General features: G+C 39.5%; 1 protein-coding gene across 1 annotated transcript; it reads left to right on the top strand.

Annotated features, from left to right (window-relative positions):
• Positions 1 to 1722: 1722 nt before the first annotated feature.
• LOC120786772 (collagen alpha-3(IX) chain) lies at positions 1723 to 25734 on the top strand. Its single transcript, XM_040122412.1, has 37 exons — positions 1723 to 1786; positions 3355 to 3426; positions 3986 to 4115; positions 7277 to 7673; positions 8067 to 8147; positions 10277 to 10294; positions 10733 to 10822; positions 10952 to 10987; positions 12273 to 12344; positions 12735 to 12779; positions 12875 to 12910; positions 13029 to 13052; positions 13156 to 13209; positions 14761 to 14832; positions 15486 to 15524; positions 15714 to 15770; positions 17782 to 17835; positions 18070 to 18123; positions 18287 to 18340; positions 18501 to 18554; positions 18682 to 18735; positions 18833 to 18886; positions 18981 to 19034; positions 19935 to 19988; positions 21629 to 21673; positions 21834 to 21887; positions 21999 to 22052; positions 22240 to 22293; positions 22492 to 22563; positions 22658 to 22693; positions 22794 to 22838; positions 22943 to 22975; positions 23254 to 23400; positions 24007 to 24061; positions 24191 to 24385; positions 24954 to 25040; positions 25532 to 25734. Exons 1-37 carry the CDS (start codon positions 1723 to 1725, stop codon positions 25732 to 25734), a joined length of 2799 nt encoding a protein of 932 aa, XP_039978346.1.
• The last annotated feature ends 1590 nt before the right edge of the window (positions 25735 to 27324 follow it).

Here is a 27324-nt window from a genome sequence, read left to right as displayed (position 1 = left end):
GGGAAATATAAATGCTTGCCTTCTTGCCAAAAGTTATATGAGAACATCGATTCCAATCTCATATCTGTGTGTGTGGGACAGTTAGCTTATATAAAGACTGTAGGCAGGGGGAGAAATGCTAGCCTGGCTCTGCTCTGTCCAAAGGTAAAACAAATGCCTACCATCACTTCTAAAACTCACTCATTAACATGTTAAATCTTGTTTAATCTGTACAAAAGCTAATGTGAAAGAGCATCAATTTGTAAATTCACAGGTAAGCTAAGGATGCGAGAATGTCATCAGTCCTCTCATCTAACTATGAAAGAGAGCAAATTAGTGTTTTTCCCAAAACATGAAACTCTTCATAAATAACCATTGGGTTTGTAAATGTGAAGGGTTAAATGGTGAAGGCTTCTCTCAGGTCACATTTCATCAGTGACAGGTGGTTACATCAGTCCGGACCATAGATGGATCAGTGTGGAAAGCAGACAGACAGTCCCTCTGGGGCTCTGAAGATGCTCCTTTAAGAGAAGGGCATAATGTTGGAGCCCAACGCCTCCTCTGAAGAGACCTTGCTGATTTAGCCATTAGTCATTTCTCTGACAGTACACTCACACACACTTGTACGTGCTCCTCAAGCAAATGCGCACGTTTGCAAGAGAGTTCACACACTGGAGATGGGCTACGTCCTCAGCAACACCATCCTACCTCATTTATTTCTCGGATTGATGAGCTGCAACCTTTGCCTTTGGAGAAGAGTCCTTACTATCGCCATCAGTCATGTTGATGATAGGTTTGGGATTGCTGTGCAAACCTGTCACTACTCAGGACACAAAAAGGAAGTTAAAGAAGGATAGCTGATTCAAGTTAAAGTGTGGATACACTGTACCACTGCTTAGACACATGTACTGCTGTGTAAGGTCAATTGGAAAAGCTGCATGGCTTTGTTGTCATTTATCATCCACCTTCTCTGGTATTTAAAAGTACAAATACAGATATTAGGCTGCTTGAGTGGAGCAGACACTCAAATCTCAACTTCTAATGCAGGCAGTGGTAAATAATATGTCCGTTATCTATTTATGTATTCAGTAAATGTTGATGTCAATGAGTCAGAAGGCATATTTTAAAACAAAACCCAAGGCAGGGCCACTTATTAGCTTTTCCAGGGCTCAGCTGCTGTGCAAAGACTTGGTTGAAATCGATACACACATATGCAGTATGTTGTAAGCTCAATATTTTAATCATAGTTCATTGTAAGCTATATTAGATGAACAGATTAGCAAACTAGCACTACTACCATGGCTCGATTTCCTCCAAAAATAACTGGAGCTTAACTTAATCTTGTACATGATACACCATGTTGGACTGCACTGACACGCATCAGAAACACAGCAGAAATAGTTGGGTCGTTTGTGACTGTATCACTTGATTTCTAAAATTGTATGTCAAGCAATTGTTCCACCTCCACTTGGCATTTACTGTCATATCGTATTCACAGTAATCTTTTTTTAAAATCTTGACTGGAATGCAAAGCAAGCACCTTTTGGAGGAACGGTGTAAACTTTTTCTTTCTCTTCATGTGCTCAGGATGAGCGCAGAGGTCACCAGCAAAGTACTAAATATCATCCCTGTGGTGTTTTATTGATTTGGACACACAAGAAGCTGTCAAAGAGAATTAAATGCATGACTGAATACTGATTTTCTCCATCATTCCTGAACAGAAAGCAGCCGTGGCATCTATCGATGTCGGCGTGCTCCCCTGTCTGTATGGCTCTACTGTCCTTCCTCCTCGCTCCAGCACTTGGACGTAAGTCACCTGCAGCGCAAAGCACAATCAACAATACATCACAAAATCAGTGTGGCGTTGACGCATGAAAACCACCATTACTGCGAATCTGTTTGTCCTGTAAACACAGACAAAGAGGACCTGGGTTAATGTTAACGCCCACATGTTGACTGTTGCCAGGTCATTGTCTTTACCGGAACTCCCAAAGCAAGGGCCAGAAATAGCAGACACACTGTTCTAGTCTGTGTCGTAGGATTAAATCAGATTAAATGTCACTTCTGATAATCACTACAAGCCCATTCTCTGCTGTTGTTTGGGGACACAATAAATCTAACATGAATGCGCAGTGAGTGCCAGATACATAAGGTGTACTGCTTTGTGAAATTCGCCACAGCACACATGCAACTGTGACATCTTAATTGTGGTTCACCTCCCGCTCATTGCACTAATGACTAGCTTTCTGAGCGTAATGCCGCGGCAGGCAGTAACTTTAACAACTTGGCCCACATGCACAGTCAGATAAGTGTTTAGTGGTAGTAAATATGGGATTATAAATGCCGTCTCACCACTTTATCTCATTTCTCAGCAGTTATGTGGGATGTGGGAACAGCTTCCAGATGTGCTGTGTTCACACTGCTCACTGTAAATGAGCTGACTCAGGTTATAGACTGTGGAGCCCCTCTGGCTGTCATTATGCTCGTTTCATGGACTTTTTCGAGCGGCTATTCCCCTTCGCAACTCAAGTGTTGGGACTCAAGAGTAGCACCCTCTTCTGACCGGCCAAGGAATTGATTCTCCACTGCATGAAAAATCCCATTGACGGGGAAACCTGTCGGTTTGTTTTTTAAAAACATGTCTTGGGACCAGCAAATTGTGTATCTAACGCTACAGTCCAAAGTATAATCTTCTCTGAAGTCACATATAATTTACATATATTTAATGTCAGTTTGTTAATGGGAATGAAAAAGTCAGCTAGTCATTTATTTTGTAGATTAGAGTCAAAAAGCACAGCAACATAACATTGTAGATTTTTGTAGATTCAACAACTGAGAAATATTAATGATGAAAGCAGAAATCTAATAGAGGTGTGATATATTGCAGGCGGCAGTTTCCACCAAAGGAGACTTCCATCTTGATAAATCATACGCATACAGTAAATAACAAGGGAAGTAGTTCACCTTTCATATTGGCCTTCTAAAATTTTTCTAATGACATATGGCTGTGACCACAGTCGTGCAACACTAGCAGCTGTATTTATCAACATTATGTTTCCATTTCTGATGATATATATGGATCACAAGGGATTGTCTGAGTGCTCTGCACCATAAATTCCCAAAGACTGTATTTATTAGTCTGTGTTCACAATTTGGAATGTGTGAATATGTAAAAGTAAGAAAAACTTACATTAAAAAGGCCCCACAGTGCATTGTGATGTTAATCCACTCTGACATTAAAGACCTCGCTTTTCCCTTGTGTCTGTCCCCTGCAATTCGCCAACTGAATTGAACTGACCAGTGATATATTGCATTCGTCAAAATCAGCAAAGAACAAGTGTAAAGGGATCGTTTGTTTTTGTTTCGTCCTATCAGAACTAGACCTCAACCGACTGGACGGTGATACCGTCTGCCCACCAATGAGAAGCGGACAAGATGACCTTCCAGGTGAAAGACTCTTCAGTGAAACTGGGATACTTGGGGATGAACATTTATAGCTGGGCTGTATTCAATCAGAAGTGAAAGCAGCAGTTGGAGACCAACAAGCCTACGCATTGAAAATAACTGAAAGCGAAAATAGACGATCTGAAGGAAGGTGGGGAGTTTAGTTAGTTGAACACGGTGGGCTGCCTAATGCCTCAACACACCTTGAGATTTCAAATGAGGCAAATAAAATGTTCCACAGAATTTTACTTGGAACAATTTTTAACTCAGCTAGATTGTAAAAACTCATCATTGCCCTATTTGAAACACAACTGTACACATTCTGCTCTGTGGTTTAATGGAGTTTCATCCATTTAATTAGACTTCAAATGATACATTTTTTGTGATTAAGTAAACTTAAAAGTTATATTTAGTAGTATTTTGTAGTTGCAAAATTGTATATGTGTTAACACTATAGTTTTTGCTACTACTACACAATATGAATAATGATTAGTACAATATTATTTTTATTATAATAATGATTATTACAAGCATCATGTGCATCATACATTATCCCTCTTAGGGTTTGATCTGATCACCCAGTTCCAGCTGGATGTGATCCCTCTGAAAGGTGTGAGGAAGGTGGACGGCTCCACTCCCCTCCAGGTGGCCTACCGCCTCGACAGGGAGGCCAACTTCCAAATTCCAACCATGTAAGTACAGTAAAAAGGGCTTGAAAGAAACCAGATAAAAAACACACAAATGTTGTAGAACAGCAGTGGTCCCCTAATGCAGGTGTTGCATTATTACAGGTCTGGCACAGATGTTACTGCATGGCGAGCAGCATATAATTGGTAGAGAAAAACATGTCTGAACCTATTTGGCATCTCTTAGACACAAAACCAGAGTAGAGGTATTTCTTTGAGTGAGTGAGTGAGTGAGTGATTGAGTGAGTGAGTGAGTGAGTGAGTGAGTGAGTGAGTGAGTAAGCATGTTTTTGGCCGCACTTGAAGCGTTTTGTATCTCCACAAAATGTGAAGAGACATATTTCACGATGCCTTTTTGGTAATGATTCAGTTTGAGGTTTATGGGTTAAAAAGTTTAGAATGACAATAAAATCACAGGTGCTGACATCAGTGGCTTCCTGTGCAGATTTTCCCCAGTTTGTAATTAAAGGTAGGTTGTAGCAATATGGCTCCATTAACCTGCTGAGGAGCCCTTGGGCAAAATAAGCCATGGATCCCAGGTGGGACACCGCACCCCCTTTGAAAAAACGGGATGTTGTTCTGAAACAGTGAGTCACTTAATCCAATAGTCCAGTAGACCAAACAGAAAACTGACAACCATTTTAATTATCGAGTATGGGTCAAGCTCCAAAAACACTGGATCCTACATTTCCCACAATGCAACCACATGCATCTTTTTGTTAGACCCTCACTGCCTGGTAAAAGCCCATGTCTTATAAATTCCACACCCCCAAATTTTAATGCACATTTTCAGTTAAAAATGTGTAGTCTAATCTGAGATAACCCTAATGACATCATCAGGGCTAGTTTTGGCTGGACTACAACAGCGGTGCCAACCCAAACTCAAATGTCTGTGACTGACAGACCAGTGGGCCGTTAACACTCAGTTTTGCCAAGTTAGTGCCTTTGTCACTGCCAACTTTTCTCACCCCTTTAGCGAGTTTTCTTCACCCAGGCACCTAGCGACAAATCTAGCAACATTTGGACAAACCTTAGCTGCTTTCTGTAGAGGATAGTCGCCAGTATTGCCCCCCAAGCATGAGGTCAGACCTTCCCTCCGCAGGTTCTCCTCTCTATGCGTCTCATTCAGTTAACTGCAAGGCATCTGACACAGACATGGATGAGCCTCTAACTTTCTCTGTGAGTTATCATTTTACAAGGAAATATAGCCGAATCACAGCACAGCCGTTGTCTTTAACAACTGGTATGGTGATTTTGTCAGACCATGTTACAGTTATAAAATCAGGTTTTGAGCAGTGCAGAGCAGCAGCTTGGAAGTGACTGCTGGTTAACATGTCGTCTTAATGGGCCGCGTTTCAGTCACTATTTCATACTTTTTGCATTGTCTGGCAACAGAAGCAGAAAAACATGTAAGTGAGAACAGCTTTATTGGGACTTCAACTGTATTAAGTTACTGTGTACGTGAGCACAGAGAGTAGGAGAGAAACAAACAGATAAAGGGCTGTCCAGCCATATACTAGGTTTTGACCTATTCTTGTTTCAAACTTTGAACCCCCCCCCCCCAGAATGACAGCAGACATTCTGTAACTAATTTCACAGTCTGAGTCATACTCCTCATGCAACCCTGTCTCCTAGAAATTAGGTTTATATATTACCAAATTGTTTTCCCAATTACACTGGGGTGACAAACATAATCGCTGGCTGGATTATGTTCAGAGGTGAAATTTTATTTGAATGAATGAAGCACCCAAGTGTCACACCAGAGACCAGGGTTCACAACCAGAGTCCTGTCTGTGATTAGGTTTGGGCAACAAAAGCACTTGGGTTAAGTTTAGAGAAAGATCATGGGTTTGGTGAAATGTAATATTATAAACAGAATGAGATAGTTTGGTGGATAACAAATTCGTTGTCTGTGAACAGTTCACTGATGCACTCAGTATCAACATTTTTGTGACTCAACAAATATGTAAATTGGAAACATTTCCTCATCATATTAATACAAAACTTAATCCAGTCTGCATTATGTTTCCTTCAAAACTTCTTCAATTAATTGAATTGCTACAAATAAAATCACACATAGTGAACCTTGGGGTTTGAGGGCAATTGGAAGTCCAGGGTCCAGGGGCAGCTGCACCCTTTACCCAGTTGATAATTCAGCTCAGCGTAGCAACCTCAGTAACAAAACAGAGACATTTCTGTTTTAGTGTTTTGCGCTTTATTTAACACAAGTGAAAGGAATGCTCTTTAAGACATAATTGCAAAACACTGGTTTCAGGACAGAGTAATGGCTTTACCACTTTACATAACCAAAGTATCTCTGGTGTTTCCCCCTGTGTCTGCTCCAGTCTGTTTTGGCTAATCATTTTCTGCAGGCCAGCTTTCCTTAGAAGCTGTTATGTAACTCGCTGGCACCCTGCATCTACACCACTCGGGCCTGTCACACTGAATGTAAATACGTTTATTTCCCCTTTGAGTCCAGTGGCACAGACGATGCTTTGAAGTCCATCTTTGCTTAAGCTGCACTCCCTCTTCTTTCTTCTGCAGGGCAAAAGCAGCACATACTTTACACTTTCTCACCTCAGGCAAAGCTAGAGAGTGGTCTCCACATTTGTTTTACTGGGTTACAGGAAACTCTGTCTTTATTGCCTCACCTTGATCGTAAAAATCCGGCTGCAGCGTCCATCTATGCATGTACCACCTACTGAGAATCTGGCCTGTTAAAAACACAGAAAGCACCAGACTGCATGCTGTAATTGAACCAATGATTTATGTACTGAGGCAGCCTCTTTCACAGTATCTCATTTGGGATACAATAGCATGCCTTAAAACCGACAGTATCTTTGTTTCTTTGAAGCCTGTAGCTGTAATTTATGTTTTATTTGAAACTCAAAGACATTGATGCCAAGGCTTTGTGTTATTTTTATCCACACCTCACTCTTCCTTTGATAATAGTTTTACTGAGCGGTGTTTAATTTGTAATCATGAATTAACTTTGACATAAAATATATTTTGAGTTGTAACCTTGCTGGGTGAGAGATGTCTTTGAGCTTTTCCTTTTACTGTTGTTCAATTACAGCATGTTCAAATATCACTGGTTTTGATGAATTTGAACATTGTGCCCTGATACCTTGGCTGATTTGAGCCCCTGTGCTCCATTCTGCTCTCAGGCTGAACTTTCCTCGTGGCTTCCCAGACGAGTACTCCTTCATGGCGACCTTCCGCATGATCAAGAACACGGTGAACAAGGTGTGGAATGTCTGGCAAATAGTGGACGAAGACGGCAACAAACAAGCCGGGCTGAGGCTAAATGGCGACCAGCAGGCTCTGGAGTACTTCCTGATGGGTGCCGACGGCAACCTGCAGACCGCCACCTTCCCCGGTCTTTCTGTGCTCTTCAACACCAAGTGGCACAAGGTGATGATCGGCGTGGAGCGCGACCAGGTCACTCTATATGTGGACTGCCAGCCCGTGGATCAGAAACCCATCAAGGGCAAGGGCCCCATCAACACAGAGGGAGACACTCTTATTGGCAGGCTGGATGCTGATCCTGACGCCTCTGTAGTGGTAAGTGAGGATGGAAAATTGCCTACTGCATTTAATTATGTTCACTGACTCTCCTTACAAGCTCTATTAGTGAAATGGTGCTCTCTGTGAAGAAACACATTCAGGTTTATACTGTATGTGTGCTGAGCTCTGCTATAATTCTAAAGTGCTGCTGTCACAGCAAAGCTGCTCAGCTGGGTTCCAGTGGGGAAAAAAAGGAAAAACTTAATCCCTGCAGAAAATCGCATTGGTGGAAAATCAAGCTCAACAACCCATATACGGGGAATTGATTCAAAACTACAAAGAAGAATCTGCACCATGACGAAGCATTTCAAGATTCTTTTCAGTGTTACATATGAATATGAATGCATAGCCTAGTATTGTATTTGCAATAACATTAACATCTCTCTTCAGTTTGAGCTCCAGTGGATGTTGATTCACTGCGACCCAAAGAGAGCCCAGAGAGAGAGCTGCAATGAACTGCCTGCTACTGAGGTACAGTAACACGGACTGGGATCCGTTCAGCATTTGCTATGGTTTGTGGTTTGATTCAGGTTGATAGGGCTTGCAGCATGCTGAAAGGAAAACAGGAGAGAGATGCTGAGATGGAGCTGCAGAAGTGTAAACAACTTCTCTACCAAGCAGTTTCCTTTAGTACATCCAGAAATTGCAATACATCCACAATTTGCAAATTAATTTTTTTTTTTCTTTTTTTTTTTTTTTTGGTCAAATTGCAGATTGGATTTCTAGTTCTACAAAGATTTCTTTGAGGCAGAGTGGTTTAGATCCAGGCAGACATGATCTCATTGGCTGTGCTAAACCTCAATACATGGAGCCAAAAACACAACCGCTAGTTAGCTAACTGCAAACTTTAATAACAAAGAGGAAGTGTGATCAAATTAAAAGGGTGAGATCAGAAACCCAACCTGCATAGTCTGCAAAGTGCCAGATTTTTGTGGTTACCGTTTTATTTAAATTCAGCAGGGAATACAGCATGTACCCCTTGTGTCGACAGCAGTTGGCCACCAAGTACACAAGTACCACATTCAGCCTACCAACAAGAACATGGTTTTGCACGGCTACATCTACACTGAAGAGTTATTGCACTGACTTTGCCACACAAAAACTGAGATGAGATGATTTAAAAGTCTCAGTGATGGCTACATTCTGTATAATGTAGTTTAATAGACAATGATTCAACAGGTTACATATGTTGCCCTACCTGAAATAACTTTCCCTTATGCAAGCAGGCTACCTGCTGCTACTTGATTATCAGCTGACGGGAATGCACTATAATAACTGCCGCCTGCTGTTTACGACCATTAAAAGTGGTTTTCTCAAGCTCTGTTGCTAAGGGGCGTACAGCAAACTGGACAGAGTGTAGTCTAAGGAAAAACTATGGATGGAAATAACTTTTTTTCATGCCTTCCATCATTTGCACAAATTTGATTTCTTGACCATTTGTTGTGTTAATTTGCCTCAAACAGCCAATACACTATACAGACTTTAGCTGTAAGCTAGCTAGAAATCGATGCTTACGGATCTCCAGTTCTTTCTGTTATTTCCATCCAGTCTTTCTCCCTTTTCCTCTTGTCTCTGGCCTCGCATTCTGTCTTAACACACAGAAAATCTAACCCTTGTAAAGTGGTTTCATTATTACACAAGATTATGAGATTATGATTATGAGATTATGATTATGAGATAATGAGTATGTAATTTATTATTGTAGTTACCAGTTTCTGTCTTGCCAGTATCTTCCAACAACCAATTTCTAACTATGATTACTGTACGAAGGTCAATCTGACTTTCTTGCAGTAATAATTTGCCCCTTAGTTGCATGGAAGTGCCGCAAAAGGGAAACAAATATGGACGCCTCACATCAGCCGTAGTCTATTGTTCAAAGTAATCATGCTATATTGTCAGAGCAGAGTATTTTTACCTTCACGCGGCTAATTCTGCAGTCATACAACCATCTTGTCTGTAGGGAATCTTTCAGCTTTAAGGCTGATAGGAATCATTCAACAGTGTAAACTAATTGGAAATCAGTGAAAAAGTATTTGATGGTAGAGAGATTGATTTACATATTTAAATACAATTGAACATGAAGCATGAGGTAATCATTACAAATTCTGTTTTCAGAAAAGTTGGGATAATGTTATCCTGACATGAAAACACACACAAACAATGTGTTATGTAGTTTGAGGCTTACGACATCTGTGACTAAATATTATCCATCAATCGTGTGGCTTTAGCGCAATCAATGGGATTTCTGCCTCTGTGAAATACTTTTCGCCCATAATGAAAATGCCACTCTACTGTCTCACATCTCATTGTCCAGTGCGATGAAGTAGAATTAGCGGCGGAGTGTTTTTATTCAGTCACTTGTATCAAGATGAAAATGTTTCTACCCACTGTAGACGGTAACATTTCCTGGGCTGGTGCATTCTATTAGATTCAGGCAAACATGTAGTGGTGGTGGTACTATGGGCTGTATATTCAAACGACAGCATGATATACTCACTGCTATGATTACGAACAGTTGCGCTTCTGCTGACACTTTTGGTGAGGGTGGTGTGACTACTTTCACTAACTCTCCCTTTATCTGATTTCTCTTGCTTCTTCAGATGTATGCCAATGCGGAGGTATTTATTTTTCTACTCTACCTTCTTTATGCTCTGTGATTTTAGGCCAGTAATGTACTTCAGTGCTTTGGTTGTCTAATTGCCTCATTGCTTTGTTTCTATAGCTAAGTTATGGTGGCGGTTTTGTTCTTTTTTTCAGGTTCACGTAGGTAGACATTCATGCATGTATGCACATTTTCACATGTCCAACAATAACTAAAGGCTATAAATCACTTCAGAACAGAGATATATGGAATATAACCGAAATGCCCCCAGTTAGAAGCACACCTGCAGGCTGTAACAGGGCATATGTACTTTAAGAGGCTTGATCTATAATTATAACCGTATAACTGTTTTGGTTACTTACGTCTCTTCTTAAAACCTATATTTGTAGTTTGTTTTTTTCAGCGGAGTCTTCAGTATATATCCCATTTGCTGACTGGTTGTCTTCTTTCTCAGCCTGACAAATCAGTCCAAGGCCCCCCAGGAGCCCCTGGCCCAGAGGGCCCCCGTGGGCCCCAAGGAGAAAATGGCAGAGATGGAAGAGATGTAAGTATTTCCTCCTTAATAACAGCCATTCTTCCTTCAAATGTCTTTGTCTGACCCATTTCTGTCGACATGCAACTTCTTTCTCCATCTTTACTTTCTTTGACTGCGTTGTTTTACTCGTCTCTACAGGGTCTTCCAGGGTCTACTGGCAGTCCAGGTGCTCCTGTAAGTATAAAACGCGAATTGTTGATTCACTGACAAAATACTTGCTGTTGGTGCATTCTTCTTCTTTTTGTGCATTTACTGTTGTTTACAGGTTGTTTGCCATCTGAAACCTCAGGGCAAAGATTCACTTTACCCTTGTGTTCCAGCATTCACCCAATTTCAAAAAAAATTTGTCCAAGACAATATAACTCAATATTACGTACTTTTCTAGTGATGACATATTTTTGTAGGCCAGCCAAGAAGTTTTTTCTTCCATGGGTCCCCAGTGCTAGAATTCCAATTAATGTTTACTCTGAAATTCCAATGAAGTTGTTTTGTGTTTTGTTTTTTTTAGGGAAAATTACAAAGATGCGGTCTGTAGCTATCAATGGCATGCAATATTCAGACAGCTGGTAACTAAATCTTAACAAATAAACATACAATTTACAAATGTTTAAACCACACTACAGCTTTACACAGGCCTTTAACCCAGCCTCGAACCTACCCCATAACCCAAAAACTAAAACTAAAACTAAAAACCATCCATCCGGCAGTCCATTTTCACAGGCCCAGGTGAAGAGCCAGCAGACAAGTTACTTTCCCTATTAATTTTCAATGGGACTTCACAAAGCATTTTGGAAAAACAGGCAAAGCAGGGCTGATGAGAGACGCAAAAAAGGGAGGGAAATGTAGCAAAAAAATTGCAGAAAAGTTAAGAAAAATATAAACTTTGCCTGTAAGCTCTGTATTGGTTTGCAGAAATCTGGACAGGTCTTAACCTGCTGTGAATAAATGTCTGGAGATCATTCATGTATTTTTTAGAGCCTTCTTTTTGCTTAAAAATGGGTGGTCACCATTAGCAAGGTAGCCCAGAAACAAGTATTATCTTTCACTCTGTAACCTCTCCACAAATTTGCCTCTAGGATAATCTTTGTACTGGACTGTATGTTGAATTTTTCTTCTTCTTATCACAGACAACACAACAAACAGTCTGACACAGTGTATTTTCACAGATACGTAACAGACCTGAAACAGCTATTACTGATTGAAACTGAGGCTTAACTGGAGGCAACATGTTTACTGGTGTCTCTGTCATTTAGCGTAGCTCTGTTTGTGTCTGGCCCGTTTGTTATCTGCATAGTCGTACACAAGTGTGGCTAGTCACTGATTGAAGAAACAACGAGATCAGCCCGCCTTCCATTGATTAAATGATGACTGTCACTGCCTCTTGTGTATCTTAGCAACAGTGCGGAGAGATTCAGGAAGAAGATAAAGCTGTTTTATTCTTGTTGTGTTTGTTTCCTAGGGTAGCAAAGGGGAGCAGGGGGAGATCGGTCTTCCTGGACAGAGAGGCCTTCCTGGTCTTCCAGGAGTTGCTGTAGGAAACATCATCTCATCCACTTACATACACTCTTTATAATATCAGCCCATATTGTCAGTGTGTGGGACTGTGTGTGTGTGTGTGTGTGTGTGTGTGTGTGTGTGTGTGTGTGTGTGTGTGTGTGTGTGTGTGTGTGTGTGTGTGTGTGTGTGTGAGTTCTTCCAGGCCCTATTTCTATTCTAAAAACATAGAAATATGAGCAAAATCCAAAACAGTGAGGAAGCTGTTTCAGGACCAAGGATTGCCTTTATGAATAAATGTAGGCAGTGTCAGTGAGAGTTATCACAAAGTTGTGTGCGCAGTGAGTACGACTGGGTGAGTTAAACGGTGTGGTGAGTGTTGGGAAAATGGGATGCCGTGTTGATTTGACTTAATGGTTGTCTGCAGGGTTCTCCTGGCCTAATGGGACCCAGAGGCCCAGTGGGAGAGAGAGTGAGTAAACATTTAGATCACTTCACTAGTTGTAGAAATTATGTTGTTTTTTTGCATATAGTGACAATGTTACTGATTTACCTCTCTCCTTGCAGGGTCTTCCTGGCTTTCCGGGACCTGCAGGTCCTCGTGTAAGTGGAAAAATCTCTTATTAAAACAATTTGCATGGAGATGACACTGTGTGTGATTATGAAAAAACTAGAACTACTTACACTAAATATATATCCTGCTCTGTCTTTTGTTTCACAGGGCCCAGCGAGCGAAGGACCTGCTGTATGTGTTTGCTACATCTTCTGTGTCCTATTTTATTCTCAGACTTTCACATGGCTTACCAGCAAACCTTCTGTATTCACTGGTGTGTGTCTGTGACCAACAGGGACCACCAGGGAAACCAGGAATCCCAGGGGATGAAGGAAACATCGGGCCTGAGGTCAGAGTCTAAATATAGACACACAAAAAGATTTTTAATTTCAACAGATGTACCAATAAGAGAGTAGTGAGTGGTGGAAATTAGAGTAAAGTACTTTTACTCATGTGTTGCACTTAAGTACAGTTTTGACATCCTTGTATTTTACTTGAGTACTTCCATATTCTGCTATTTTATACTTCTATTCGACTACATTTCAGAGAGAAATATTCTTCTTTACACTCCGTTACATATATTTTACAGCTATAATTACTATACACTTTCCAAATATGATGAGATTTTAAAGATTTTAAAATGTGATACATAATTAAAGATCAAAACTAAACTAACTAAATTAAACTGGTGATTCCCAACGTCTGTGGATCGTGCCTGGACTTCGTCATGTTTCAGATGTCTGGGAGTTGTTAGCAGTTCCACCAAAGAGACTTTCCCCCTCTAAACTTTAGTTAGAGTACTCCTGTGCACATCCACAGAACCTCAGCTGGATAGGTCCTGGATACAAAAAAAAAAACCAAAACCTAGAGACTGCACTGGAATCACAGCCCCCTTTGATTTGATTGAACGACAGGTCCTCCTCAGGCAAGACCTGTAGTTTTTGTTTTATCTGTGACCTTTAGGTTGGGAAATACTTCTAAACTACATAGAATAATGAATACTAGCTCTGACTTTAGCAGCTACAACAGCAAAATACAGCTTACACACAAATGAATCAGACACAAAACTAATAATTACATTTATATAATAATTCGGTAATAATAATAATAATTTTTCTGATAGCACTTTCATACTTTTGCTTAAGTAGGATTTGAATGGTGAACTTGTGATACTAGTGATACTGCCTTTAATGGAGTATTCTTACTTTGTTGTATTGCCACTTTCATTAAAGTAAAAGACCTGAGTACTTCTTCCACCACTGAAAATAGTTGTAAATATAGTGACAAGTTAAGATGGCTGCACGCATCAACTTTTAGAATCTGGACCAAATATACACTCCACAACCTCTTTAGTCGGTCCACCTGTTCAATCTAATTACATCCTATACAACAGATGTGCCCATAAATTCCTGTATTTAGGAGGTTTACAATGTTCAGGTTTTGCTGACAACGTCAGACAGATGCTAATTCTCTGTGTAGTATATTGTACTAGTGTATTGTATATTGAGTGTGTTAATAATAATAATAATAATAATATTCCTCCCCACTCTTGTTTGTAAATGCGGTGGACAGATAATTAGAAACACCTTTCAGTATAATATAGAGTAGGTGAACACCAATAGAGATCGTTGTCAAACATTGTTAAATTAACACCTCTCTGACTCAGTCCAAATGATTATATTTGTAGAATTCATGACTGAGCTGTTGTATTGGATTGCATTAGATTTTACGGGTGTGCCTCATAAAATAGGTGGGCGTTAAGGCTATCAGCCCAAAAACAGGTTCTAAACAATCTCTGAATAGATTTTTACAGCATCATAAAACTATTTGATATTTTGAGGAGTTTGTGTTTGGCCAGGTTTGATATCAAATGTGCTGATAATATTTCTTGTACTGGCAGGGTCCACCTGGACCTAGAGGGGGACCCGGCACCGCAGGGCCTCCTGGCCCTCCTGGTCCACCAGGGCCTGCGGTAAGAACCAGATCGAACCCATTTACTGTTGACATCTATTAATTTTATCCCTAACTTTCCACCTCTCATGTTTTCATACATAGGGTTTTGAGAGCTTCATGCAGATACAGATATTTTGGATTTTCAATATTTGCTGATATCAGTGTGTTTGAATTAGACACGTTTCATGCAAAAAAAATGACAAGTACTCTATAGTGTAACCAGACATTTGGAAAAAGCCCCTTAAACAAAGTTTAGACATTAGAATGCTAAATTACTCCCTACATCCTATTGCAGAGCATCATCAGATGCCTCTATAGGCGTACTATAGGCCTGGTCCGAAAAAAACCCCACAGTCTACCGCTGATGCAAATTTGACAAAACTGAATGATCAGTATCTGCATGCTTTTTAATTAAAGCAGCCACAATCTGTATTTTGATCATCTGTTGTAGAAGTATAAGCCTAGTGGCCCTCACACTAATTTATCATCTTTACCTTGATACTCTTGAACTTATTCTAAAGCCCAGATTTCCATGTGAAATCATGATTTTATGATGATGTTGCATGTTGCAGTCTCTTCACATTACCTTTCTGGGAAACTCTGCTGTGGTGGACTTATGTGGTCATCTAAACCCCCTGCGGCTGTTTTAGATATCACTCTGCTGTGTTTTAGGGACCACCTGGTGCCAGCAGTGAGGGAAGTGGGGAAGCTGTGAGTGTTTGACTCTCTTACACACTGCCAAATGTTTCCTGGATGCATGGCAATTGGATTGTTGACAGTGAATTTCGTATCAGAATGAGTCATTGAAGTTAAAGAGCATGCAGCAGCCATGCTGGTTGAGGATCTGGCTGTCTGTCTTGTCCCATGTCTCACTTCTGTCCTGTCTGTGTATGTTTGTAGTGTCCTGCTGCCTGCCCTGCTGGACCTCGGGGAATGGCTGGACTACCAGGGATGAAGGTAAGGAAGGTCAATGAAGGATGTCCAGTAATTTAGCACTATGAAAGCCAAAACTTTGACCAAAATTTAAAATAATTTTTTTAAATTTAGCAACTTTATCTTGAAAGCTTCAGATGATCAAATACTAGGCTTCTTGTCTAGACTATCATGAGGCAGTAAAAAACAATATCTACACTAATTTCATTGTTTCAGGTTTGGAAAAAAGCAAAGTAGTACTTTGCCATGTTTTAGTCCATTATCTATAAATGCACTATACAACTGCTGCTGCAGTTAATGTACACATAATATGAGGATCAACTTGGTTTGCTTGAAATGGTTTATCCATCACGGTGACCACTTTATTGCCTTTGCATTTTTGTCAAAGTTGCATTATTTTTATGTGTTACTGCAGCTGTAATAATAAGCTATTAATCATGTTAATAACTGTTCCTATTGTAGCCTTCACAAGGCTCAGATGACAGCAAGCAGTAAGCAAACATGGACATCATTAAGAAGATGATGTTAATTTGGTGGCTTCCTGAATGAAAATGGCTGCTGTGTATTAGTTGACACAACAAGGTTATTTCTGAACAGCCCCTTAGCACTCTATTTTACTGCAAAATGCAAACTTGACAAAACATTTTAATGAAATTGAAGATGACCAAATATTAACAGTAGAAAGAAAATAGATTTTTAGCCACACTTGTGGCAGTACTGGTTGCTCAGTCGAACTGCTTTGGTCCAGACTGAAATATCTGGGCGAATACTTGATGGATTACCACTGACTTCTGTACAGACATTCATCATCGCCAGAAGATGAATGCTAATGACTTAGGTGATCCCCTGATTTTTTTATTTAGCGCCACTAACAGGTTAAATATTTCAGTAATTGAGTGACAACTTCAGTATCTCAACATGTACTTAATGAACTGGCACAAAATTTTGTACAATGACATTGATGCTTCCCAGAAGATGTATCTTGATGATTTCGGTGATCCCCTGACTTTTCCTCTAGTGCCACCATTGGGCTAACATTTGTGGTTCAGAGTAATGGCCTCGACAACCGTTGGATCTAGCGCCACCATCAGGTCCAAATTTCACTTTGTTCAATACTTTGACCAAATACCTGCAAAACTAATGACATTCCCATTAACCCGGTCCTTGTTTATAATGCTAATTGGTGAATGTTAACATGCTAACATGCTAACCTAAGACAGTGAACTTGGTAAACATTATACCACTTTGCCATGTTAACATTGTCATTGTGAGCGTGTCAGCATGCTAATGCTAGCGTTTAAATGAAATTATTTTTATTAAGAGAGCCGGTTGTGGTGCTGCCACTCAGCCTTGATCCTTATTTGTCTCAGTGGTCACTGCTGGTATTGCAACAAAAAAACTTCTGAGGCCCAAAAAGCATTTTCCCCAAAGATGACCATTATAAAAGATACATCTGTATTACTGTCAACAAGATACCTCAATTTCAAACAAGACTGGTTATTACTCTTTCTATTATAAATTCTTAATCAATGGAGGTTTAATATTTTATATGTTAACACGCTGGCAGGGCCAGCAGGGGAAACCCTAATGCACAAGTGAAGTGGGGTGCACAACTCAGAAGCAAACCTGGAAGTTAGAAAACTCTTTCGAGCAATATTCATTCAAGTGAGTTGATGCCATCTCTGAGTCAGATATCCAGTTACATCCATGGCCTCAGTACAGCCTCATACAACTGCTAGTATAACTGTTGACTCTTAGTCAGGTTTTATATTGTTGTTTTTGTTACATTTATTTTATGATAAAGAGTAGCCGCCTAGAAGGTACGAAACTCACAAAAAAATTGCTTTGGAAAAATAATTTTTCAAATGTATCTGTTTCTGTATGAGGGAAACCTTTGGTATATATGTAGGCTTTTTGATTTACAATTACTTTTAAAAAAAATGAACCAAAGGTTGTGAATGTAATAAGATAAATTCCAATAAATCTGTTGCTAAAGTTATTCAAAATTGTTGATTAAATTCATTGTTGCCTTAAGGGTCACAAAGGTGTGTCTGGTGAGCCTGGCAAAGATGGACTGGCTGGAGAGAAGGTATGTGAGACAGTGAAAACAGAAACATATCTTGTCAACCAAAGGAGGTTTATTTCTATGAACAGTTCATTTAATTTCATTTACCAGTTCCTCTATACCACCAAATCATGGTGAGAAACATATGTCATATGTATAGAAAGAGATTGATTCCTAGGGCAACTTGCACATATAGTAATTGATTTGACTGCAACCTACAAACAGAGTATGATTTGTTCTTGTTTGTTTTTTCCACAGGGAGAAGCTGGAGCACAAGGTCCTCAGGGGCCACCAGGTCGCATGGGAGATGATGTAGGGGAACATTCCTTACAGTACATTGTATTATTATTGTATTAATACAGTACACTATGTCTTTTTATGAGAAGTGATATCTATCTATCTATCTATCTATCTATCTATCTATCTATCTATCTATCTATCTATATTCATTTTAAATGCTCTTTTTTCAATTTAGGGTCAAAGAGGGCCCATCGGATTCCCTGGAACCACCGGAGAGAAGGGAGACAGAGTAAGTTAAACAAGGATTCATCACATCATATGTTTTTCACAAACTTTTTGGTGTCTGCAATAAAAAAATGTAACATGACTGTGATAGCACTTTCTAACAGTGATAATTCAAACATCCATAACATTGTGTTTGTGGATAAATACTGACTCCCTGTTCGTAGGGTCCTCCTGGTTTCAATGGCGTCCCAGGACCCACCGGCCCGCCTGGGGCCCCTGTAAGCAATCTTAGTTTGATCAGTTCTATGTCCTCTGCTCTTTGGCATTTACTGTAATAACAAAAGGGCAAGAGGTAATTGATAACTAACTCTCCTGATGTACTTTTGACTGAATCTCCTCTCTCAGGGTGTGGAGGGAATCCGTGGGCGTCAGGGTTTGGAGGGGCCAAAGGGTGATGATGTGAGTTCTGCACTTCAATTTAGATTCTGGATTATATTGCAACATATTTCCTAAAATACTGTTTCAGTTTTAAGAACTATGCTATGATTTTGATTAGGGAGTTGTGGGACCTCAAGGAGAGCAGGGACCCCAAGGGGAAAAAGGAGACGTTGTAAGTATGCTGACGGCACTGTGGCTCATTCATTCTTTAGCCCAACATTTTTTATAGTGTGGCTGGGTTATAATCACATAGTGTGACATTACAGGGAGAGCCTGGCGCAGATGGCTTGGATGGACTTTCCGGAGCTGATGGTGCTAAGGTGACATCTGAATATAAATAGCCTCTATTTTTTTTCCCAATATTCAATAACTTAACATATGAAAAAATCCATATATGGAGGATTTTTTGTCTTTATTTATTTATTTTTTTAACTTTTAAGCTATTGTGATACAATGTTTAGACCGTCATGGCACACTAAAACTCACTCAATGCACTTATTGCAGCCACATGGGTGACTGAAAGTTATGTCGGTTACACAGCAATGTCTGTTTAGTTTGCTAACATTAACCACCATAAGCTAGTGGAACGAGAAAGATTGTATCAACAACACCCATGTGCATACTGAACTGAAATTATTGCTTAAGTACTGAGGTTTTCATTTGTAACAAGAAGGTTGTGTTATCTATCCTGTCAAAAGATACTTTAACACTTAGAGTGTAACTTTAATTCACAAAATTGAAAAATAATTAATGAACAATGAAATGAAATGTGATACAAACCTAAAATGTCCAAAGATCAAATTATATTTCCGAGTATTTCCCATTGTGTCAGTTGTAGCCCATAAGACAGCAACTATTTAATTTTTAGTTTACAGTGACACTGTGTAACCTTTGAAAAATAATAATAAAACCATGAAACACACTAAATTCAATACACTCAGGCCAGTCAACACTGACGGCTGTTCAACAACATTTATGTAGACTCACTTTAAGTCAATTGACTGCTTATATATACAGCATACAGTATATAATATATAATACATAATTTAAAGTAATTATACTGTATACAGAAACACGCGCACACACACACACACACATATATATATATATATATATATATATATAAATAATTACAACGAGTTACTGGTTTTAAAGTGGCTGAATGATATATAATGTTCATTATTATACTTGTATGCATAAACTGTGAATCTACTTAACAGGGAGAACCTGGTACACCTGGAGCTGTTGGTATCAGGGGGATTGTGGGTATTCCAGTAAGTCCAATATCATTTATATTCATTGCGTTTATATATCAATAACAGGCTGCTACAGTTTATCATCAATATATGTCATATTACTAATTACGAATTTGGACCATTTCATTTTTATTGAAAAGTCAGTGAAAGCAATGAAAATGTAGATTTCTGAGCTCCTCTTTGAGGCTTCAGAGGCTGGTCAGATAAATTAAATATGAGCAACCAGCAGGTAGGAAAATCTGGTGCTATCTACCTTTGCCTGTAAAGCTGTGAGGTGGGAGGCTACAGATATGGCTTGAATGTTAAAACTGACTCTAGAAACGGACATAGTATAGAAAGTACATTATATTTTATACTTTCATCTCACATTTTTTCCTCAAAGAAGCTATGCAGCTTTCTCTTTTATTTCCAGGAGGCAAACTTTTTAGATGATTGGTCAGTGCTTATATAAACTGCACACTGTGAACTTGTGTATTTGGAAGTAAGAATACATATTTGCCTTTCATAATATCTTTAAAAGTAATGGAGAGAACCATTGCACATAAGTTAGCAGAGGTTTGTGTTCTACCTTTTGAGCAGCATGGCTTCAGGGCTGGAAATGTTGGTCTGTTGGTTTGTCAACCATTTTTGTCCAGACTGAAATAGATGACTTGCCATGGAATTTTATACAGATGTCCATGGTTCTCTAGTAATGAATCATAATGACTTTGGTGATCTCTTGACATTTCCCCTAGCACCACCAACAGGTTGACTTGTGTGGCTTCTAGTGAAATATCTCAACACTAAACTAAGATGGTGAACAAGGGTAAACATTGCACCTGCTCAGTATGTTAGCATGCTGTTAGCATTTAGCTCAAAGCATCGCTCTGCCTAATGCCGCATTCACGTCATACGGGGTGGATGGTAAAGATGGGAAACAGTTTGTTAGTGAAACAGTTTGTTAGTGTTCATGTCATAAAGACAGTTATATGATTACACACTTGGTCATTTGAGGATTAAAATAATGTGCATCAACAATATAAAATCACATCCATTAAAGTTTGGTTTAATTATACTGAACAGTGGTCTTTGGCTAATGTGAGGTATCCATATTTTTCTTGTATTCAGGCACTCCTGTATTAGAAAGTGCCAAGTCAGATATGTTGGATCTTTCTGAAAAATGTTCACAGTTTCCCAGCTTGGAAGATGTGAATACTATTTACAAGTCGGAAATGTGTAGTTATGATAACTCTGATATAACAATACTTTTCATAATTGATTAATTTAATCGATTAGTTTACAAAACTGAAAAAATGCCATTCCCAATTTCTCAGATCTGATGGTGATACCTTCAAGTTGCTTGTTTTCTCTGAATAGTCCAAAACCAGAAGATATTCAATTTAATTTTTTAAGGAACAAAGAAAGGCAGCCTATCCTCTAATTTGAGAAGCCAAAACAATCAAGATAGTTGCAGATTTATTTTCTATCGTTCTAATTGAATAATCGATTAACCAACTAATCATTGCGGCCTCACTTGTTGTCATGTTTACAAGCATTCGAAAAATGTTACCTAATTTACCTTTTTCTTGTAAATAAAACCCACATACACAGGACTGAATGGTGTAGGAGCAATGACACAATAATTCCCGGCTTCTTTTCATATGATGTATTGTTCCTAGGGCCTGCCAGGGAAACAGGGAGTAGTTGGACCCTCTGGTGCAAAGGTAATTGGAATCATCTCCCATTTAATGTAGCATGTCCACATAGTATAGCCAAAATGTTATTGCTGCAGTCAACTTCAGTAGAACTCTCAAGCAGAGTGCTTGAGCTGATAGAAATAATAATTTGAGAACCAATCCAGTGCCATTCCTTATGTGGATTTAGGGTGATACTGGTGCTGAGGGACCCATTGGGCCAGTTGGACTCCCTGGAAAGACTGTAAGATTACCCCACTAAGCCTCCTATCATACTCTAATTATATTCATCTCTTGAGCTATTTTGATTCAAGTCATATTATCAAACCCATCAAGACTTATTTGTTCCAAATAGGGTGAGCCTGGAAAAGATGGAGCAGATGGAAAGCCAGGAGATAAAGGAGCAACAGTGAGTTCACATTTACTCTCCATTTATGTGTAGGTGATTTTAAGTTTTCAGATCATGTTTTTCTGTTGATTCCTGTACTTAATGGATGTTAGTTGCCCCTTTTCCCATAGAGGTTTCAGGTATGTATTACTAAGTCAATCTGTAAACTGTAGTTGATGTGTTAACTGTATCTTTAATCAATGTCCAGGGTGAAACAGGAAAACAAGGGCCAGTGGGGCCTGCCGGTTCTTCAGGAATCCAGGTGAGACATTATTTATATTAAGTTTCATAAACTGATATTTAAATCAAATCAGAAGAAATGTTATTTACAGAGCACGGATGCTTAACAATGATAGTGGTGAAGAGAAATTATAGAAGCATTATTACCAATATTTGGAAAAACATAATGTGTAAATATGTGTAGAATAGATGCATACAATATAAAATGCTATATTTTCAGGGTGACAAAGGAGATAAAGGTGACACTGGTGCCAAAGGAATCAAGGGTCATACTGGACACAAAGGCGATCAGGTTAGAAAAATCTCTGTTACTTTAACACAGCGATTATGATGAGAGTCTGCAAGTGCAGTGAAGTACATAATGGTTTTTTTTCTTTCTTTTCTAGGGACCTTTGGGACCAATGGGACCAAAGGGAAGTCAGGTAAGAACAGTTATAAACTACGTATTTTTTTTAAATGTATTTGTGAATGATCTTTCACAGCCAATTCAACAGTCACTCACCATGTTACTTATATGAACAGGGGGACACAGGACTACAAGGAGATCCCGGGGTGAAGGGTGACCAGGTTTGTGGAGCCAAGTTTTGTTTGAGAACTCATATCTGTTGAAAATGCAACAACCTGTCTGTCAGTAGATTGGAAAGAAGTCAACTGATCTTTGTATGTTGCAGGGTCCGCCTGGTGTTCCTGGAATCAAAGGCGAGGTATTAAAAATCTGCTGTCTGTACTTGAACCCGTACTTTTGTTTCTAAACTGTTGCATAAGGTTCTTTTCACATAGAAATAGATAATTCCACTATTGTACTGTAACACCTGCTATTTTGGCTTGGATTGTATATGAATTTACTAATGTAAACTAGCTGAGCTTGTGCCCCACGTGTCTTGAAGAAACCCCTACACATGTAAAAGAAAAATGAATAGCTATAGCTGTAGTCCTGCCAGTGTCAGAGTGGGGTGGTAATGATTTCTTTTTTCAATATAAGCGTGGCGAGAAGGGCCAAAGAGGATCCACAGGGATTGATGGCAGACCAGGCCAGCCAGGCCACGAGGGTTTGGCTGGTCCAATGGGATCTCGAGGGCTGGAGGGAGAACCAGGCCTTCCTGGAGCACCAGGTCCCAGAGGTCTACCTGTAAGTGTTACAATTGCCAATATATGGTATGTACACACCATCCGCTCCAACAGCGCACTTTCTAGGAATCTCAATCTTCTAAAATCAGACACCTCAGTCAAAAGTGGAGATGAACGGCTGACCAACTTGGGAACTCTAATTAAGAGAGTGGTCTATATTATGATCTATCCATGTAATTAATAAAAAAATTTATTTGTGCATTGTGGTGTTGTATAAAATCCTTACTTTTTACCATGCTATTGACATAGCTCAAGGAATGGTAATGCTGGTCTCTCAGCCAGTCTCTCTGTTTGTTGGTCAGTCCACTTTGGTCCAGACCAAAGAAATATCTCAACAGCTATTGGATGAACTGAGGTAAAGCTTCATGAAGACATTTATGATCCCCTGATGATGTAACCTAATGATGTTAACCATCTTCTGACTTTTCCTCCAGCCCCACCATGAGGTTGACATTTGTGGTTTTGAGTTATTCAGTTTGTATATTCTGCTAATGCAGGGTCAATGTGTGATAAATCATATATACATTGACTGAAATTGTAAAAATCTATAGTCTTGGCTGAAACAACTGTCAGTAACTTTTCAGTGTTAATGTTCATGAATTCACAGGGCCCAAAAGTGAGTGATGAGAAGCTTCGGGAAATGTGCTCAGCCGTTGTAGAAGGTGAAGCTTGTTCACTTTAATTTGATATGATCAAATCTTGTCATATTTAACCTATAATAAAACTGTTATTACAGGTAAATACTTTAAAACGCTTATTGTTTTAATTGAATTTGTTTTTTGTCAATTTAGAACAATTAGCAGAGTTTAAGAAAGAGCTTCTGAAGAAGCCAGCAGCCATTGGTGCCCCTGGTATCCCTGGACCAGCAGGACCTCCTGGCCCCCCTGGATCAGCTGGAGCAGCAGGAGCAGCAGGAGCTCCAGGGCTGATGGGTCCCAAAGGCCCTCCAGGCTTCTTTGGACTTCGAGGCGCACCAGGCAAGAAAGGTCAGTAAACATTTTCAAACCCATTCTCCACTATTCAATACTGAACTCCAACAAAGTAAGAAAGAATAAGAATAACCGTAACCGTAACCGTAAGAATAACCTAGTCCCTAGATAACCAAAGCTGCTGGCTTCAGCAATCTTTAGAATAGCCTTAAGTGGTTTGTAAATACTGTATGCATTTCATCAGTATAGTGACAAATAGGATGTGTTGCTGTGATAGCTCTTGCTTTTCCTTTATTTTCTTGGAAAGCATCCAGAGCTACAGTGGATTTAGTGGCAAGAAATTAAATGAAGCTTTTAGAGAAAACAAGGCTGTGGGCTCAAGCACGTACGCCTTTGTCTTCACACTGCCACAGCACACTGAAAGAAGTCATCTACAGTGCTCTGCGGGTAGAAGGGATTCAACCATGCATAACACTATACAATCAACGATTCACTGAACAATGCTGAATTAGAGCGGAGTCATTAAGTTTCCTAATTAAATCCCCATAACTGTGAAAACAATATGCCTCTCCATTTCATTTCAGCATTAATTTGTGCGTCCTCTATGTGATCTTCTCTTCTGCAGGTGATACTGGGGAAAAGGGAGACAAGGGAGACAAGGGAGAGGATGGCCTAGGAATCAAAGGAAGCCCAGGCGTACCTGGTGCACCAGGTAAGGCTGGATTCTTGTCATCACTTGAGCCTGTCTGCCCAGAGGAAACCTTGGGTCTTCAAAATGTCTAGACACCTATTTCTTTTTTGATAATAGTCAAACTTATATTTAAATTCTCCTCACTTTTTGTCTGATGAAATATAAACTATAATGGCACAGCTATTGTGCATATTTTCTATTTCTCCAAAGAGGAGGAAACTGTCTTTGGACATGATTTTGAAAATGTGTTGTTAATGTCCATGGTATGCTACTGACAGGAGCATGTCTTATCCTACAAACGTTGATATGATACATTTTCCCCTGATTTGAAAAAGCCCATGTTGGCATGGATATCTGTACCATAATTTAAGACATCTGTCCGTTTACAACATTTAGCACTTGGGAGGACCCATCATGCTGTGAAGTTTTCATTCCACTCAAAAAGTGGAAGCGAGAAAGTTAGGCTAACCAGCCTTTAATAATTTTTAACTTGTTTTGTGTCTCCACCTCAGGTGCACCAGGTGCCCCTGGCATTGGCAAGGATGGCAAAAATGGACAACGTGGTGAGGCAGGAAGTCCCGGTGTCCCAGGGTCACCCGGTTCAAGGGGACCCTCAGGACCACCTGGCCTTTGTGATCCATCGACCTGTATAAGCCGACTTCCACCTCTCTATATGGTCAGCGGAAAGAAATCTGACAGCTACAAAAACCCATGAGACATCACAGCCCATTGACACATTCCAGATCTCATCCCGTCATGACCAAGTTTAAGGGCTTCCCAGAAGTCAGGCCATGGTGATCTTTGGGAATCCTCAGATGGATCTAAGAGACACAAAGGAAAACAGAGACAAGACACAACTGTAGAATACTGTATAGATGTTTTAACTTGTTTGTGATTTTAGTGAAAGCTTATCTGATGGTGTATATTCAAAGATAGCTGCTACTGATGCCAAAGCCACATCTTCCAACTGACAACGGGCCTGCAGGCCCATGAAATGTCCGATTACACCTGCTGACCACTGGCCTTCCTTAAGTACATTCTTCGAAACCAATATGAGCAGGTTGTGAAGTATAAAAAAGGTACATCTCTCTGATTTCCACTTATGTATGTACTTTTTAATTTCTTGAATAAGCTCACAGAAGGCATTTCTTCTAGCCCCACGTAACAGCATATCAGGTACAGTTTTTGACCCACTTATTCTCATTGAAATCGTGAGCCAGTTAAGAAAAAAATTTGGTGAAATGGAACTATGTTTTGGCTACAAAAAATGTTCCCATTTTAAGATTTCAAAAGTGCAGACCGGAGCTGACATCTGCAATAATGTGCTTTATAATTTACGAGTCATAAATTGGTTTTGCCTGATTTTGTCATATTAATGTTCTTTTTCAAACATTGTAATAAAGTGATATGTTTTGGGTAGTACTGAATTAAAACTGTTATTTACTGAGACACACAATCTACTGTATCTTGGAGCTGCCACAGCTGTGTTTTATTAGAGAGTACTGAAGTTCAAAGATGTCCAAGTGGCAGGTGGTCACATTATTACACAGCACGATTAAGAGAATTAAGCAGATTGGTATTCACATGGCAAGATGGTCGATCAAAGAAATTCCAAAGCTGCTCTACAGTAAAATGGTTTTGTATTGAAAATAAGTCCCCTGGGTTGTTATGGATATAATGTGGATTCAAGAAGACATTTCACCATTGCTCGGTTACAAAGGAGAGTCAACATCATCCCTACAGCTGTCTGCGACAGCACGAATACATTCACAGATCAACTAGGACCTTTACCAAGCTACAGGAAAGATTTAGCTTAGCAGCCATCCCAAAGACATCCCTTTGATTTAATGGCTCATATCATGGCTTACAGCCAATGGATTTTAAGTTGTGTGCACAAGTGGAGGGATGCACAAGGTTCATAAAATTTGATTCAGAAAAAAGATTATTGATTGATTTACAAATTCAGCTTATAGATATTAAACATGATGGATAGCAGAAGAACAGAGTATACTTCAAAGGCACCTTAATTTAAATCTATTAGTGGTAGAACTGAGCCGGATCTCTCAAGTAGTCTGAATAAACATTATCACTACAAAAATGTATATTTAACATTCCTGTTATGATAACTAATGGTTAAAGTCAAGCTTTATTGCACACTTACCGTTGCCAGTAGTACAACAATAGACAAGTCACAACAGCCTTGCTGTCACATTTAAGCAAGGTATAGAGGGGTTGCATAAAGTTTTAGTATCATGTCAAAAGTGAAACAAGCACTTATTCAAAAAAACATAGCAAAGCCTGTATT

The sequence above is a fragment of the Xiphias gladius genome, chromosome 24 (assembly GCF_016859285.1).
Source record: "Xiphias gladius isolate SHS-SW01 ecotype Sanya breed wild chromosome 24, ASM1685928v1, whole genome shotgun sequence".
NCBI lineage: Eukaryota > Metazoa > Chordata > Actinopteri > Istiophoriformes > Xiphiidae > Xiphias > Xiphias gladius.
The sequence above is the reverse complement of the archived record's forward strand: the minus strand, read 5'-3'. Positions and strand labels throughout refer to the sequence as shown.